At 37.6% G+C, this 16,479-nt stretch overlaps 3 protein-coding genes across 3 annotated transcripts in view; 2 read left to right on the top strand and 1 right to left on the bottom strand.

Moving 5' to 3' along the window:
* Positions 1 to 2,382, bottom strand: part of clmpb (CXADR like membrane protein b) — a 133,933-nt gene extending 131,551 nt beyond the window's left edge. Inside the window, exon 1 of the mRNA XM_055147795.1 lies at positions 2,309 to 2,382. Within this exon, the coding sequence (XP_055003770.1) occupies positions 2,309 to 2,348 (40 nt within the window). The 5' untranslated portion in view covers positions 2,349 to 2,382. The remainder of the gene's footprint in view (positions 1 to 2,308) is intronic.
* Positions 1,872 to 4,001, top strand: rbm7 (RNA binding motif protein 7). The gene is made up of 5 exons (XM_020926880.2): positions 1,872 to 2,091; positions 2,335 to 2,497; positions 2,752 to 2,827; positions 2,993 to 3,086; positions 3,164 to 4,001. Exons 1-5 carry the CDS (start codon positions 1,999 to 2,001, stop codon positions 3,476 to 3,478), a joined length of 741 nt encoding a protein of 246 aa, XP_020782539.1. The 5' UTR covers positions 1,872 to 1,998; the 3' UTR covers positions 3,479 to 4,001.
* A 1,999-nt stretch (positions 4,002 to 6,000) lies between these two features.
* barx2 (BARX homeobox 2) lies at positions 6,001 to 16,095 on the top strand. Its single transcript, XM_020926893.2, has 4 exons — positions 6,001 to 6,415; positions 10,821 to 11,127; positions 14,111 to 14,195; positions 14,933 to 16,095. Exons 1-4 carry the CDS (start codon positions 6,229 to 6,231, stop codon positions 15,221 to 15,223), a joined length of 870 nt encoding a protein of 289 aa, XP_020782552.1. The 5' UTR covers positions 6,001 to 6,228; the 3' UTR covers positions 15,224 to 16,095.
* Positions 16,096 to 16,479: the final 384 nt, after the last annotated feature.

Below are 16,479 nucleotides of genomic sequence, written 5' to 3'. Positions count from 1 at the left end.
AGTCCTTAATAATTAATGACATCCACCACAAAAGTGGTTCTGCTTGTCTACTGAATTAAGTATGATTGATTCACATATAGCCATTGAGAGCAACACTCTGGAAACATCCCTATCAATGCAGTCACTCTAATAGCACTGCTGAGGTGTAACTAGAGACAGTGAAATATGACAGTGCTTCATTTTTACAAGACAATAACACAGAAACGTAGTGAGTATTAAGTACTGCATTTGCATCAACTTTATGACACTAGGCTATATGTAGACTACTCCTAATAAAGGAAAGTGCATATAATATTAAGCTGGTAGCCTGAGATCCAAAATATACACTTCTTCACTACTTTACAAAGATCTGAGTCTGGTCACCAGTGAATGTCCTCGTTTTCAAATAGCTGTGATTGACAGGTGGATTAGTCATTCGGGGACAAGCGTAGTCGAATCGAAAAAAAAAAAACAAAAAACACGAAAATCACAGAGATCTGTAAAACAGCATAGATTTCTGCTGAATCAATGAGCAAAGCACTAAACTCTGTTAATTTGGTGAGGTGAGATAAATTAGATTGCATTTGTAAATCACGGGTGACCAATGAGTTCCTTAATTTCACATCACATTTGACCAGGCTTGAGGCACAAAAGGGGAAGAGAGGTCTAGAATGATATCTCTTTACTGTCACTGTATAGTATATTTAATAAACTGGCTCGATTACAGTGAAACATGCATTTTTCTTCTAAAATGGACATGGGCTACCATTGTAGTATTGTACACTAAAGTCAAAGCTCTCCTTGTTTTCCCAAATGTTTGACAAACAAACACATATGACAACCCCTGGATTTGTTGGATTTGTGTGCAAACAGCCAAATAAGTGTGTTCTGTATTGATGGATTACATTTTATCTTGTCTCATCAGTTTCAGACCTCAGTGCTACTTGCAGTAATTCTGGGTATTATCCCACCAAACTAATTAGGCCAATAATTGAAAATCACAAAACCTGTTGTGCACATGGATATGTACACATTTGTGCACATGTCTGAGATGATGACAGAAACTCTTGTGTGCTTTATTTAGTAGTGTATTTATTTTTTGTAATGCACTATTTTTTCCTTCTTTCACAAACTGAGCAAAGTTCGAAGGTGAAACACTAAGCCCACACTGCCATCTACTGGCATTTCAAAGCATAACATTGGGTGAGTAAAAATGAATCAAAGTACACCGAATGGTGAACCATTCAACGTTTCCTTTCAACTTTGCTAAATCGAAAACAAAATCTAGGCAGCAGAGCAGCCTTCCATTTTATTGGCTTTAACCATTCAGCTTCAGTCAGCAGATTGTTCTCTCTGTGCTACATTGCAGACTTTGTTGTGCGGAACAACACTTTCACTGAGCTCTCCTGAATTCTGGCCAGTGGCTATAAAACAGAGGGAGCACATCAGGGAGGTGTAGGACTCCAGGAGCAATGCCAATGTCTAGGCCCGATTTATACTGAAAAATACATAAATACATCCAAAGGCAGAAGACTCAACTGCACAGGGCTTAACAAGTGGGGTTTGGTTCTGGCTTTTTATAGCGACCGTGTAGCAATTAGTCCATCCATCCATTTGGTTTGAAAGTGCCAAAACAACTATTCGTGTTTGAGGTGTAGCTCTATTGACAGTAACAAAAACAAACAAACAAACAAACAAACATTTAACGCTAACTAGTATTTGCAAAGTTCGGCATAGCACCCTAAACTGTATGTATATTTACTTCCTGAATGTTATTTTTTGTAAGTGTGGCATATGCTGCTGTTTAGGTTGAACTTTTTTTTTTTTTTTTTTAAAGGACACAAATGTCCGGCAGAGTGCAGTAGTGCAGAGCAGGTACTGATAGAAGCTCCAATACTGTAAGAGAAGAAGAAAGCACCGTGTCACGTGATCGCAGTGTATCAACGGTAGGCCTCGCTTAGCATTTTAGCATAACACATTTCACTCGTAATCTGGACAGGACACGTACTTTGAAATAAAATGGGAATTGAAGATGAAACTGACAGAACCCTCTTCATCAGAAATCTGGACTCGAGAGTGACTGAGGAGCTACTATTCGAACTGTTTTTACAGGTGATGTTTTTGCTAATTCCGCTGCATCGTTAGCATGGTTAGCCAAACATTCGACAGAAAGACCAGGCGTAACTAGACATGTTTGTTTTAAAACAATCTAGTCATGCGACATATATATACGTTGGAAATGTACAAAAGAGCTTTTATCTGATAACATTGCAGATTGATTGCGCTGTCACGGTGTCTGCTAGCTTAGTTGGAAGCTAACACTACTCACCGGGGCCACCTGGATGTTTTGTACAGGCAGGACCTCTCATCAGAACCAAGATCCCGAAAGACCCAGACGGAAAGCAGAAGACTTTCGGTTTTGCCGTCTACAAACACGAGGTGTCTGCGCCCTATGCCATGCAGCTTCTGAACGGCACCACGTTGTTTGGGAAAACTATACATGTGCAGTTCAGATCTGGTAAGTCTAAGCATTTCTCTTAAGTTGCCCACTCTTCTTGAAGACAGAATTTGTGCATTTGTGTAGCTGCAATGTTTGGGTCAAATGGCCAAGAAACGTTGGTCCTTTTTAAATTAACATTCAGTGGAATTGGTGTAACACAAAAACAAAACGGTAATGGCCTTACTATCTTTATGGACATAAGACAGAGGGATACAGTTTAAGTTAAAATGTACACTGTTCATATTTTTTACGTGTGCTTTGGAACTTCATAGGAAGCAGCCATGGCAATAGTCCAGGAAACTCACAGAATTCCAGTCCTGCAAATACTCCTAATCCGCATGGGGCAAGGTAAGACATTGTTATAAAAAAAAAAAAAAAAACAACAACCACAAACTATCACTTTTAATAGAATCTGGAATGTAACTTTTTAGTCCAACCTTGAGTTTTTTTTTTCTTTTTTTGTCCAATCTTGCAATAAAGTGATTTGTGTTGTATTTTCTTTGTATACAACAGGAGTCCAGTTCAGTTCAATTCTCCACCGTACACTCCTCCACAAATGCAGCGTCCATTCTTCAGTCCAGACAACAATCTGCAGAAGCAAGTCATGGTAGTGTTTCACCTTCAATCCATTCTGGCTATAACTTTTAATGTTTTATGCATATTTTAATTGCTTTTTATTTTTAGATGAACAACATGATGTGGTCACTTCACATGCAGCAGATGCAGCAACTTGAGCAGTCAACTCCCTCCAAGTCTTTATCAAGGCCCGGAGGTGGTTCAAGACAGCACGACAGCTCCCCCTACAGGCAGAACAATGGAAGCAGAGGTCGTTATCAGGATGAATCTGGATCAGGGCGCTACCAGCCGTACAGCCACAGCCGTGAACACCATCACCAAAATGATCGGAGCCGTCACCATGACAACAGGAATATGAAGAGGCACCATGACGACAGAGGAAACAACAGCAGCTACCAAGACTCCAGGTTTAGACGCTACTGAGAAACTGGGATTTTGTAAAGACTCTTTTATGACTCTATAGACAGATGTTAGAAAAAAACATGAATTCTTGTGTACACTCAGGTTGTTCGTACATGGATCTACTCATTGGGGTTTATATAGATGATGTTTGAGAGCATTTTTTTTCTATTATTTTAACATGTTTTTAAAATTGTACTGTGCTTTAATTTGAACTTTTATTCAAACAGAACAGTCATATTGGGGCCAATATTGAAGTCTTGTAATATAATTTTGATGGAAAAAAGAAAAATAGAAATTGCCTATTTCTTGTATGCTGGTACTTGGTGCTTCCAACATTTTAACTTTGGACATTTTTGCTAAAAAAAAGATTTCACCAGCACCACAAAGTCTGCAACAGCACCAATCCTTATTATTGGCCAAACCTTTGTCCTTGGTCCATCTGGAAATGTTTTTTAATTTTAAATGATAGGTTCTTACTCTGTAAAAACAGCCACATGTTTTAAATGGAACACCTTTGATTACATAAAGCCCTTTCATTTCCAGAGTCCTTTGTGTGGTGTGTCTGGTTACCTGCTCCATTTTTGTTTTGGATTAAATAGACAAACAACAATTATACCATACCAATGTAGGTTGTGGCACTTGCGGTGCCTTTTGTTGTCCTATTAATGTTCCGATGTAACAATATGCCTGACTGGAGGTTATCTACAAGTGGCGCCCTTCATTGACTCAATTAATGCATCAATTATAACTGGCCCAGCAGCCCCTCTACACCTTTCTATTTAGAGTGCTTCCAAGTCTTAAGGGTTTAGCCACTCTCTGGGAGCCATGATGGATTGTTTATTTAGTAATTTATCATAATATCCTGGTAAATTCATACTCACAGATGAGCTTCGCTAATCGCATGGCAGGGTACTTGACACCACTAAAGCAAGCCTGTGTTTATTTTCCAATATTATTGACATTTCAAAAATCGGTGATTGTCCATGTCCTAGAATTAGCAGTACGTTAATCCCAAAACATCTCCTATTGCATGCAGTCTTTGAGCACGCCTGTGTTCACAAAGTGATGATATAATCCTTTAACGACCGCGTGGAGGTCATAATCTAGCCTTCCGAAAGCGCTTGTCGCCAACGGTGGCCCCGCGTTGTATCGACAGCTATATCCATCGTAAATCTCGGTGTCCAAAAGTGGCCGTGCATTTGCACCCTCGCCTGCATTAAGCTCTGTAATCTGCCTCGTGTTAGGTTGCACCCTGATCTTACCAAATGGCTCTAATAGAAAATATCCTTTACTCTGCTTATAGGCCCTTACTTGGCTGGGGGTAAAACTCTTTAATTGGTTGATCTGCCTGGCGTCTCCACACTCCTCTCGGTAGCCGCTGTTCTGACTTTTGTCGACCGGGCCAAAACGCGCACCAGTGCAGTCAAGGTACGAGTTTAAAATATCATAGAAATTGCATAATATTTTTGAAAGTATTGCACGCACAGAAAAAGATAAAATACAAAAATAAAATTCATAATAGCTATAAAGCAAATGCATTTTAACTTCGGCCTATTTTTTTTATTTTTTTTATTTTTTTACGTTATATAGGCTATAGATCAATGGCCATAGACAACATTAAAGCAATGCGCACGCTCTCAAAACAAACTAAAACAAAACAAACAAAAACTACCCGTAGATCTCGCGCGTCAGTCAGAGCATCAGTTTTAACCTTTGATCGGGGCTGAAACCTTTAAAAGGGTTTTTCCTCTGGTGCACACGTCCTCCTCTTCTGAAGGGCAAGACTAAGAAGCCTTTACGGATACCGTCCCGTAGAACACTATGAGAAAATGTAAAATGTTGGCATTTTACTGGAACAGGATAATGGATAAACATGGATCTAACTTAAAGAGATGATTGTCGAATTCAAAATATTTAGCTAACGACCTGTTGATAGCTTATGTGTATGTTTGATTAAGAGTTAACAGGCTGACCATGGCCTATAAAAAGATGAATAAAAGAGGTGCAGAGTGGACAGTGTTGTCAAATATAATCAAAACTGAGTAAGGCCAAAGGATATAAAGTCATATTAAGTCCCAATGTAGACTTTTAAAATTGTAGGCCAATGTTTACCAAAAATGTTTTTGCTGTTACATTTTAGCAAAAAATAGGCTAATTATAACAACTAATAAAATGTATCTGGGCCTTTACGCGCGAGCTGTGAAATCCATGTGCTCTGTTAAAAAGTGCATCGTGATTTTACAAAGCACGACTGAACGGCCTTAAAACCTGCTATCTTACTGTGTTTATTAGCTCTATAATAACAAAGCATTGTTACTTTAGTGGTGCAACGCGCGTGCTTTATCTATTATTTAGCCTATAGCCTACCCAATTGTGTAGGATCAGTGAAACTAATCTGAACTTTGTAAAACGCGAGTGTGTTTGAATAGGTCTGAGCGCGCGTGTATTTGACTCGGGGCTGGGAGCAGAGGCAGAGAGGCGGGGGCAGGGCGGATGGAGCGGTAAAGATGTGTTCAGACTCCGATGGCTTATATAGCAGAGGGTGTGAGCGCACGCAGCAGTCACTTCATTAGCGTAGAGTGTAGCTTCACACCAGGGTTATTGTGGCGACCTTTCAGAACTGAAGCAGCTTAAAAGATAATGTATAACTTAAATGCATGAACTTGACCTGCTGAATCAACTAATTGACCTCTAAAAAGTCTTCCTTCAAAACACCACTTTGCGCATCAGAAGTAGGCTACCAGGCGTAGAACTGACGAGAGGGAGAGACCATGCACTGTCAAGCCGAGCTGAGGCTCTCCACCCCCGGGCAGCTCAAAGCGGCAAGGAGACGCTACAAGACTTTCATGATCGACGAGATCTTGTCCAAAGAGACTTGTGATTATTTTGAGAAACTTTCTCTCTACTCCGTGTGCCCTTCGCTCATCGTTCGACCCAAGCCTCTCCATTCATGTCCAGGTAAGTCCGAGTACATTTGTTTGTAACACATCCTTTAGACAACACAATTTATATTCGGCTGTGCATAAGGAATTTTAATAAATTAGTTATTCACTTTATTTGCGTAATTGCTTTAGCTATTGCTTTTAGACAGTACTTTATCGCAACTTCCAAAGGCACGTAAAACTTTCCTCCAATTTCATTTATGTCGCCGCTGTAGTTTTACTTTAAATTTATGCAACGTATTTTACTGTAGCTATCGCTATCTTGTTCACTGATCACAAATCATTATCTGCACCGGAAATCACCTTTCTGGTACGCTGTATATCAGCTCTTAATTATTTTGTGGTGAAAGCGTTTGACAGATAGCAGCGATGCTCCGAGGCACATATGATGCATGATGATAAATAAGAACCCTAATGTGAGATGTAATTTTACTTAAGGTGTTGGTTCAAAATATCTTAATATTTTTTACAGAATACGCTTTTATTGATTTTACCCGGTCAAAAATTAAAACTTAATAAATAAATAAAAATAAACTAAACAAAGTCAAAATTATTCCTGTACAGACTATTAAATATATGTTGAGTGAAACCTTGGCAGAAACTCAGGTCTATTCAAATTTGTTTTCACACAAGACTACTAAAACGAGTCAGCTGCTACAACACTTGTTATCTTGTCTAAACAAAGCTTCTTGGCCGCTTCCTAATTGTAATTCCAACTACATCCAAATAACTGCGCTAGCCACGTGTGCTAACCATTAAGATAATTGCGCTAAAGTCTGAAATAATAGCCAGTGCAATTTGATGATGACAGCGGTGAGTGAATAAAAATAGGATTCTCTCATCCCTGTGATATGAATTGGTGTGTGCTGGAGCGCACGGTGCTTTGGCACCCTTCTGTGCGCATGGATAGGGTAACCTGATGGGCCCGCATATCCGAACAGTTCGCCCACCGCTTTATTTGTAACTGCGTGAGTGTGAGACACAGTATATTGCTTAACTTCATTGGCTTTTAAGAGCTTTATTTAGAAACTGGCAGCCTCTGAAGTTCCCTAAACAGTGAGATTGTGTAGGTGCTTTTCCATCTTTCCACCAGTAGAGGCCATTGAGAGACAGCCATGTTTTTACTGGGATTCAAGCCCACTTTGACATTCGACATAGAAACATTAAAATGGTGTCTGATTTTGTCCAGCTTTTACCTAGGGATGCCCAGTTATTTTTTTGTTAGGTCAGATGTATTAATTTGAGATAAATCAAATTAAGTTCCAGTTAAAGCGCTGTGGCAAAATGATTAGTATTAGTGTGAAAGGGATGTATTTTATTTATTTTTTTTCCATTTTATAAAAAGCTTGCATGTGCACAAAGTATCACAAGGCAATGACTCAAAGTTCTACCGTGTAATAGCATGTTTGACAATTTCATTTAGGCTTCCATCTTTCAGTCCGTCAAACAGCCCAGCCCAAGGATGGGGTTTCAAACTTTGAAAGTCTAAGAATGTATCATCATCTCATTTGAAAGCTGGAAGAAAATAACCCTGTCTGTGAGTGAAAAGAAACAAATGTGGCAAAAATCACAACATAAAAATTACCCCACAGACAAATTTAACTTTTTGCAAGACAGCAGCTGCCGTCCCACAAATGTATTCAAACTTGAAGATCTTAAATTCAAAGCATTCTTTTTCAATTTATTATCCACACATTATAACAGCTTTATTATAAATAGCTTTCTATAGCAAAAGAAAAAAATCAATTCTCTCAACTGGATAAACATTTCCCTTCAGGCAGATATATGGCAGTGCCCATCGGCAATCTGACCAGTACTGAAGAAGCTGCTTGGTGAGCTACAAAACGTCTTCACCCAAAAACCTGTGTCCAGTAGACAAAATAGAATTTTTCTTTTGCTATAGATCCTACCTGGACGACTGAGGGTTTACAGACATAACTTTATTTATTTTATAGTATAGTGTATATTATAATAAACAACATCTGCACTATTGCACAGTTCTGTAAATTAATAAACAGGTAGTGCATACAGCCCGAGGCCACTGTGGTGCTGGTTTTGGTTCTGACTCACAGCTTAAATTCTAGATAAGCAAAAGCATTTTCATACTTAATCCTTTGCATACAATAAGTCGTCCATTAGGCTTAGATAGGCTTGATTACACCCTTGTCATCACATCGGTAAGAAGTCACATACACAAAGGTAAAACGCAACTCCTTTCGCCTGGATTAGGTTTCAGAAATCTGTCATCTCCCCGTCAAATGTCATCAGATTTTGTCTTTCGCAACAAGCAATGAGTTATGAACTGGTTGTTAAAGCAGGTTGCGCTACAGGCTTATTTTACTTCATCACAAGAAGACGTGTCAGAGAATAGGTATCAAATTAAACAGTTATCGCTAATGTTTAATGTCTTTCTTAAAAGTGCCTGCGTTCCAGTAGATGTAGTGTATAGGCCTGGGAAAATATCAAATTTCATCGTTCCATCTCCTCGAGGTAAAAGAGGCTAATTAAAAGCAACTTATTTGGATTGAATAAAGAAAACTTGTTGCTCCTCTCACACTGACTGACATACACTCAAGGCTATAGACAAAAATAATTACAATGACAACCCAATACTGTACTGCTGACTTTGTAAATAATAATATTAAATGACGGAAAAGTTTCATAACATTTAAAGCTGATATTTGAGATGTGGTTTTGCTGTGCACTTTATTATGCAATGCCATATTTCACATAGTCTATAATGAATGCGCTTGCAGGGTCATGTGAGAGTACCCTTGTGCCATTATGGAAGGGCATCTGGAAAATGTGCTTATCAATATGCGAATAAATAAATCATGCACGTTAGCTAAATATATCTTTTAAGTCATTGCTGTAATTAGATTTCAGAACAATCTTATAAGTAATGGTTCAACACTCAGCTACCGTCAGAAGTGTAATGCTTGTCAACCTCCTGTCAGATAGGCATTTTGATTATCAACGCACTGGCATGTTGTTTTGTTTTCACAGATTTTTAAATAAATTGCGTCCCACAATTTTATAACAACATTCTATACATGCTTTCTAAAAATAAAACAGAATTCATACAACTACCACATCCACAACAAAAAATATATAGTTACAACAGTATATTTTGCAAAGGTGCAGAGAGGAGAGGGTTTCTTGTCTAGACCTGTTGCTACAAACTCACGTTGGAGGATTAGTGACCTCAGTGTCTCAGTATGATGTCATGATGCGCCCAAGGCAAAGACTACAGCGTGTACGGTTGTGTGTGTGTACGATTGTGTGTGTGTGTGAGCGCAAAGTATATGTGCGATTACATGCTGCACTTAATGTTCCTCACCCTTGACTCACATCTTAAGGAAGTTTTATGGCTTGATGTTGCACAATGGCAGGCAGTTTTGCAGCTACAGTTATCCTTCTGTATGTAGTAAAAATAAATTGAGTATTTGTTTTTCAGATGTGACTATTAGACTGCAAAGATTGTGATGAATGGGTTTGCAGATATGTTTTGTTATTAGAATATGAATATGAACATATAAAGTAACATTAAAATAATAATAATTGTCATGACCATTTAAATTTTTATACTATTTTTGTCTTATGTTTGTATTAATTTGACCAATGCTGCCTTCACAAACCCAGCTAACAGCTTTCTCTGGCCTTACTGGACACTTGCAACTTTTTTTTTTCCATCTGCTTTGATTATAATTAGTTAATCTGTGAACAAGCAAAGAAAAATACAGTTAACAAAATTAAGTTTAAAAGATAATGAATAACTTAATAAATGAATTCAATTGAATAAATCACGTGAATCATCACTGAAGAGCTTGATAAACATGGACTATGTCAGTGAGTTCGTAACCTCATTGCTGTTCAGGGTCAAATCACTTTTCATTCCAAAGCAGGTAAAATATACCCCTGGAGTAACATTAGTAAAGTGGAAATTGCATAGGTTCAAATATGTAGTTGGAGTAATCAAGCGGCTTGAGTAATAGTAGAAATACAAGAGGTAAAGTTTGATTCTAGTAGAATTTTTCACTGTATATAAAATACTTGTAGTAGTAAGTTCAAATTTCAGTAGAGATTATGAATGGCAGCACAAAGTATGTAATGTACTCTTAAAATTTAAAACCGAGTAGTAACTCAACAGTATTTGTGGTAGTGGTAGAATTACTCGCAGTACTAGTATATGTCGGGATAGTATTTAGTAGAGGTCCAGAATAGCCTTGTAAAACATGTGGTGCGTCATTGAGTTCACTGCCCCTTACATGTCCAGGGTCAGCAAAAAACACTTTTCACTGCAAAAATAGCACAGTTAAAGTATCAACCCATCTCAGCAATTATGAGCGATCGATCTGGGTACAGCTGAGGTCTAGTATCCTTTTATTGCATTTGTTTGATTCACTGTCCTCTTCCTCCAGGTTCATCATCTCTCCGTGCCTACCCGCTCCTGTCGGTGATCACGCGGCAGCCCCCCACCCTGGCCCCATCCCACCTGCCCCGGGATGCCTCTCCTCCGGTGGGGCTGCCCTCTCACCTGCAGCACCCCCGCGGCCCTGAGCCCTCACCCAGCCAGACCCCCCTCAGCATCAGCAGTGAGTCAGACACGGAGCACGGCACGCCACGCCTCAAGAAGCCACGTCGCAGTCGGACCATCTTCACCGAACTGCAGCTCATGGGACTGGAGAAGAAGTTTCAAAAGCAGAAGTATCTCTCTACACCGGACAGGTTAGTCAAAGTAAACATAATTGTAATGCACAAAATAGTCACTCTTGTTTGAAAACAAATTTCAGTTTTATATAAATGTCTATTATTCTTAAAAGGAACACAAAAAGCAAAAACATTTTTTAAAATGTTTTAAATGGAAAAATATAAAATACAATGACAAAAATAAATAAATAAATAATAATAAAAAAAAGTTAAATAAATAAATAAAACAATGTATGTTACTAAAACTCAGATTGTAATACTGGATAGTCTTAATAGACTTAATAGTAATGTCTTAATAGTAATGTCTTATTCCCCCAGTGTCTCTAAGGATAGAGTAAATATTTATCATATTTGTGCAGTAGCAAAATAAATATATATAAAATACTTTTTTGTACATAACTTATTACTTATATTTTCTTCGTTCTTTACTACTTCAATAAAAATACTTTTCATTGTAATTGGAATACATTATCCATCACATACAAAATCATTGCAAGACATCTATACCTGTGGTCTTCTGTTAATAAATTCATTTTATTCGGGAAGTCACAACAAACATGAAATAAAAAAAAATTCCACGCTGAGCTGAAACTGAACCCCACATAAAAGCATTAAACTCGGTTTATAACTTCTCCTCAAAACCTCCTAAATGATTTTGTGAGTACTTTTCATGAAAGAAAGCAAAACACTGACGCATCAAAAGTGTCTCATTTTGCACTTATTAAATTTCAACCCGATCTACGAGAGCAATTTGACTCATAGTATAAGTGTCACTCAGCGCTGACATTTTGATAACTTGCTAAAACATACCTGGCTATTAAGTGCATTTTCAAAACAAAACTTATTCACACACCTACAAAAGGCAGGCATTCACTAGACCACAAATGCAATTATAAGAAGTGGTTAACCCGGCATCATAATTTTTCATTTATCCTGTGGGGATAGCTGGGAGTAATGCGAATTTAAAAGAGCCAAAAACATTACCTCAGCATTCTAGTTGGGACAAGATTTTAACCGTGAGCAGTTCAAATGTGAAAAAAAAAAAAAAAAAAAAAAAAAAATCCACACTGCCTCATTCAAGAAAACAGGGAGACGTGCCAAGTAAAGCAAACACGAATGTTTTACACTGATTTACTGCCAGTCTTTTTGCACATGTGCAGGTGTACTATCTATAAAAGTGTGTTTCATTTGCTACAATAAGATGAGGTAATATGCACACTAATGTCAGTGGCCAAACGTTCAGGTCACTTTTGGGTCTAATGCAAGTCCGAATTATATTTCCCAGTTTTACAGCGATTTTTACTCACCCTAAAGGCTATTTTTCCAATAAGCCATGGTACCATTGAAGCATAAATGTCAGTTGAATATGATGATTCAAATCTGCTTCAGGAATTCCAAATACTCAGTGACCCATAAAAAATAAACCGACACATGTATTTTTGTACTAATTATTAACATATTTTTCGCTTTTACGCCATGAACAAAATACAAAGACCGAACATTAAAAAGTTTGTTTATATAATGTAATTTTTCAATATAGGACAAGAATCAGCACGCCTTTCTATTATGGGATGCAATAAAACATTTCAACATGCTCAAAATAATCCAGATGTATTTTGCGAATCCATTTCCATGCCATCCGTGAAGAAAAACTCCCACGTTACATTATTAATATGTCCCGTCCTGGCTCGCCCTCCCGCAGATCCTGGAAGGTCCAACCAGCCACCCATACAGCACCCAATACTGTAGAAAATTAATTAAACACATCTGGCAGGAAAGCATCAGTGTGAAAATCCCCTTACATCAAAGACATGGCATGCTCCACTCCAGTTTGTGGTGATCCAAAGATAACTAGAGTTTTATTCCCTTTGTCTTGGCATGTGACCACAGCGGTGTTGATGGCTGAAACCACGGCAACAGTAAATACCACAGACTATTTTTATCATGGACTAAAAAATGATTGAGATCTCTGTTTAATTACAATAATTATAGTCAAACTAATCCACAGTGATTACTATTATTATGTTTTGAAAATTAAGTGTTAAATAACTGCTTGTTCTAAAAAACCTGATATCTGCAACTAATATTTTTACTCAAGTTAATTACACTCATCTAAATCAATATTTTTTAGTATTTTGAATTTAGATGCTATGTTGCCAAATTGTCCCCTTAGGTTCTGTCTGACTTTTTTGTTGAAAATATATTCTTGTTCCTAAATACCTACTGTACACTTAATTTTTTTTACTTTACTATGAGCAAAAACCCATCTCCCCTTTAAACCTAACCTTAAACAAAATGCAAATAATTCTAGTGGACAAAGTTATTATGCTAATTACGTAAATTGTAATCTGTAAAATGGTCAGTTGTGTTTGAATTATTGTCAAGAGAAAGTCTAAAAAGAAAGGGTGACATGTAGTTTCTTGGTCATTGCAAACGGTTCAGTCACAAAGATTAGTAGTCACTAAAGGAAGTTCGGATAAGAATGACCAAACCAAATCGCCTGGGTTACTCCTCATTTTTCCGTTTTATGTTGTCTTCCTCAATGTAGCTCATAAAAGGAGCACTGTTAATAACATTTATCTTAGAAGTCTAGAGAAGAGGAAGTCTCTTTTGTAACCAATCAGATAAACCCTCCCTCTCAAATCAGATTTTGTTATTTCTTGTGTCTTTCACTGCGGTGTTGCGTTACCCACTGGCCCACAGACCTTTTAGTCATGGATCAACACATGTGCTTTATGCATTTTAGTCCTTTTTCAACACCAATCATTTATCCACACCAGGGACGATTGTGTTACTAAACCTAGTGCCTGAGTTACCCCACCATTTCCTATAGGTGCAGGTGTGCAGTGTCAGAATGGCCTGGCAGCTTTGATGTGGAAGACAAAACTTAAGTGCTTTCTTATCCCACTGTTTGAAATGTCCACATTGCCACTTAAAAGGAAGTAGTAAATGGAGTATTAGAAGTAGCAGGTGCTTTAAAATGATGTCTTGTGTTTTGCAGGTTAGACCTCGCTCAGTCACTCGGACTCACTCAACTCCAAGTTAAGACGTGGTACCAGAACCGACGTATGAAGTGGAAGAAAATGGTAAATTCTAAAATCATCGTTGAATACATATAGGGCTGACTGCTGTACTTACTGAATTCTACTGTACTTTTTCTGTACTTAAAGAGTTTTGGTACTTCACTTATGCTTTTTCATTACACTCTGATAATCATTGTGCTGAATCATACAATATGAATTATAGTTTCCATGAATTCTAAAACCAAAATATTACAGCAAAACCAGTAACTTTTGGAATTTGTAGTATTTGAGATAGCACTGTCTAACATTCTATAGTCCTGTTCTTATCTTGTCTGTCAAAAAGTAGTAGTAGTAGTTTTTGACAACTCTATTTTTAGTATCATTACATATACTGTGAAGATACCCAGTCCTAGTCATGGTCATATTGTTATGTCTGATCAGTAAAATTCAAAAGGTTTGGACTTTAACTCAACATCAAATACATTTATTACATTTTCAGTTATGTATTTCATGTACAATAGAAAATCAATGTAAAGGAACTATAGACTGAAAGTATTAATTGTGTCCAGAGCTAATAGTCTGGAGGTGATGACAGCAGAGAGAGCAAACACTTTAGAGGAAGGGTCAACAGAAGTGAGAGAACAAAAAACCCACCCAAATCATTACGGACAAATGAGCGCAGAGGGGAGCAGCCAGTGGCCATCCGTCTTCTTTAATGACTATAATAGCCCACAATGCCTTTAACTACTGCCATTTATTACCAGTAGTACCCTGGCCAACCTGTCTCTGTATTATTGTAGGTCCTTAAAGGAGGTCACGAGGCCCCCACCAAACCAAAAGGGAGGCCGAAGAAAAACTCGATCCCCACGACGGAGGAGATTGAAGCTGAGGAGCGCAGACTACAGCAGGAGGAGGACGAGAGGAGGCGGAGGGCGGCTGGTGAAACGGCGTTAGCTCCAGAAAATGAAGAGGAACAAGAGGTGTTTTTAGAGGATGTGAGGGAAACTGGAACTCATAACGCACCCGTGATTGTGGAGGAAGGCGAGAAGATGCAGCTTGTAATGCCGTCAGAATGCCAAAATACAAGTTAAATGTTATCGACATGCCAAAGACTGACGCCAGCCAGAACAAAGAGTGCCTCAGGGTCACTGTAAAATGCCTGTGTTGTTATAGCCATATGCTTTAAATAGGGGTTGTGACTCTAACCAAAATTCAACTTGTAGCCTTGGTATTGTAAGTGGTATTATATGAGCTGTAATGATGCTCGTTGCACTGGTAAAAATCAGGAATTTTCAAAACAAATCTCCTTATCTGCCTCAAGTTTCCTATGTGCCAAAAATTCAATGTTTGCCTTATAAATATGTAATAATAAAATAAATAAAATATGTAATGACACCTAATACCTGATGCCTAATACCTTCACTGCCAAAACTATCTGTTGCTACGCAGTGCCTTCCTTGTTCTGAGATGAAATTTCACTTTAAGTTTGAAGTGAATTTTACAGTGCATTTATTATTTGTTTATAAGAAATTTATATCAAGTAAATTTGCAAAATTGTATTCTATGAATGTAAAGCCATAGACTGTAGAATTGTGTAGAAAGGTGTGGAATACAAATATGTCATATAAAATACAATTGTTTTCTGTGTTCCTTTTCCTTTTTTTAAATTTTTTTTAAATTTTCAGAACAGTGAACTCTTTTCAAGTTCTAATTCCTGAACAACAAAACCCCCTATGCATTTAGAGTTGCGAGTCTTGCATGAGCCCTATCAGTATGTTGTATTATCACAACAGTTTTACTTGTTTGCCTCTGACTGCTCCATCCACAGTTTCTTTTTTATGAATTATAAAGATGTATTTTTATTTGATATTTTTCATATAATATTGCAGTATTTTCCAGATGTAAATAGTGCCTTGTTGGGAAAGCTTGTTTGATGTTTTTATGTGTATAAAGTTATTTTTACTCCAAGTGTGTGTTTACGTATTTAAATGCACTTAATAAAATTATATCACTTTGAGATATTTTTTATGATCTACTTTTATCATTACAAGTATCCAGGGAGAATTGGTATTAGTCCCAAACATAAGTGAACTGGATAAGGTGTGTAAGGAAGGGCATCAGGTGTAAATCCTTGCCAAATGTCATCACAGAATTAAGTTTATGAAATATACAAATACACATTTTTCTTTGCCACACAAAAACATGCTAACTTGTCATTCATGTACTGGCAGTGTATAAATCAAGAGGTTACAGTAGCTATGACATGATGATGTGTGGGCAGAGCCATTACAGAGACGCATTTGGAGAAATATTACACTTAGTCAAAGTTCACCATAAATCAAGTTCA

The sequence above is a fragment of the Boleophthalmus pectinirostris genome, unplaced genomic scaffold, assembly GCF_026225935.1.
Source record: "Boleophthalmus pectinirostris isolate CB_2022bp ecotype Guang Dong unplaced genomic scaffold, ASM2622593v1 HiC_scaffold_9, whole genome shotgun sequence".
Lineage (NCBI taxonomy): Eukaryota > Metazoa > Chordata > Actinopteri > Gobiiformes > Gobiidae > Boleophthalmus > Boleophthalmus pectinirostris.
Note: the sequence above shows the minus strand (reverse complement) of the source record. Positions and strands in the feature narration are given on the sequence as shown.

Bases quoted from the DNA above. Each gene is read 5' to 3' on its own strand.
- rbm7 (XM_020926880.2), top strand. From the start codon at position 1,999: ATGGGAATTGAAGATGAAACTGACAGAACCCTCTTCATCAGAAATCTG. The intron at 2,498-2,751 runs GTAAGTCTAAGC...GGAACTTCATAG, and splicing joins ACATGTGCAGTTCAGATCTG to GAAGCAGCCATGGCAATAGT. The intron at 3,087-3,163 runs GTAGTGTTTCAC...TTTTATTTTTAG, and splicing joins ATCTGCAGAAGCAAGTCATG to ATGAACAACATGATGTGGTC.
- barx2 (XM_020926893.2), top strand. From the start codon at position 6,229: ATGCACTGTCAAGCCGAGCTGAGGCTCTCCACCCCCGGGCAGCTCAAA. The intron at 6,416-10,820 runs GTAAGTCCGAGT...CTCTTCCTCCAG, and splicing joins GCCTCTCCATTCATGTCCAG to GTTCATCATCTCTCCGTGCC. The intron at 14,196-14,932 runs GTAAATTCTAAA...GTATTATTGTAG, and splicing joins GTATGAAGTGGAAGAAAATG to GTCCTTAAAGGAGGTCACGA.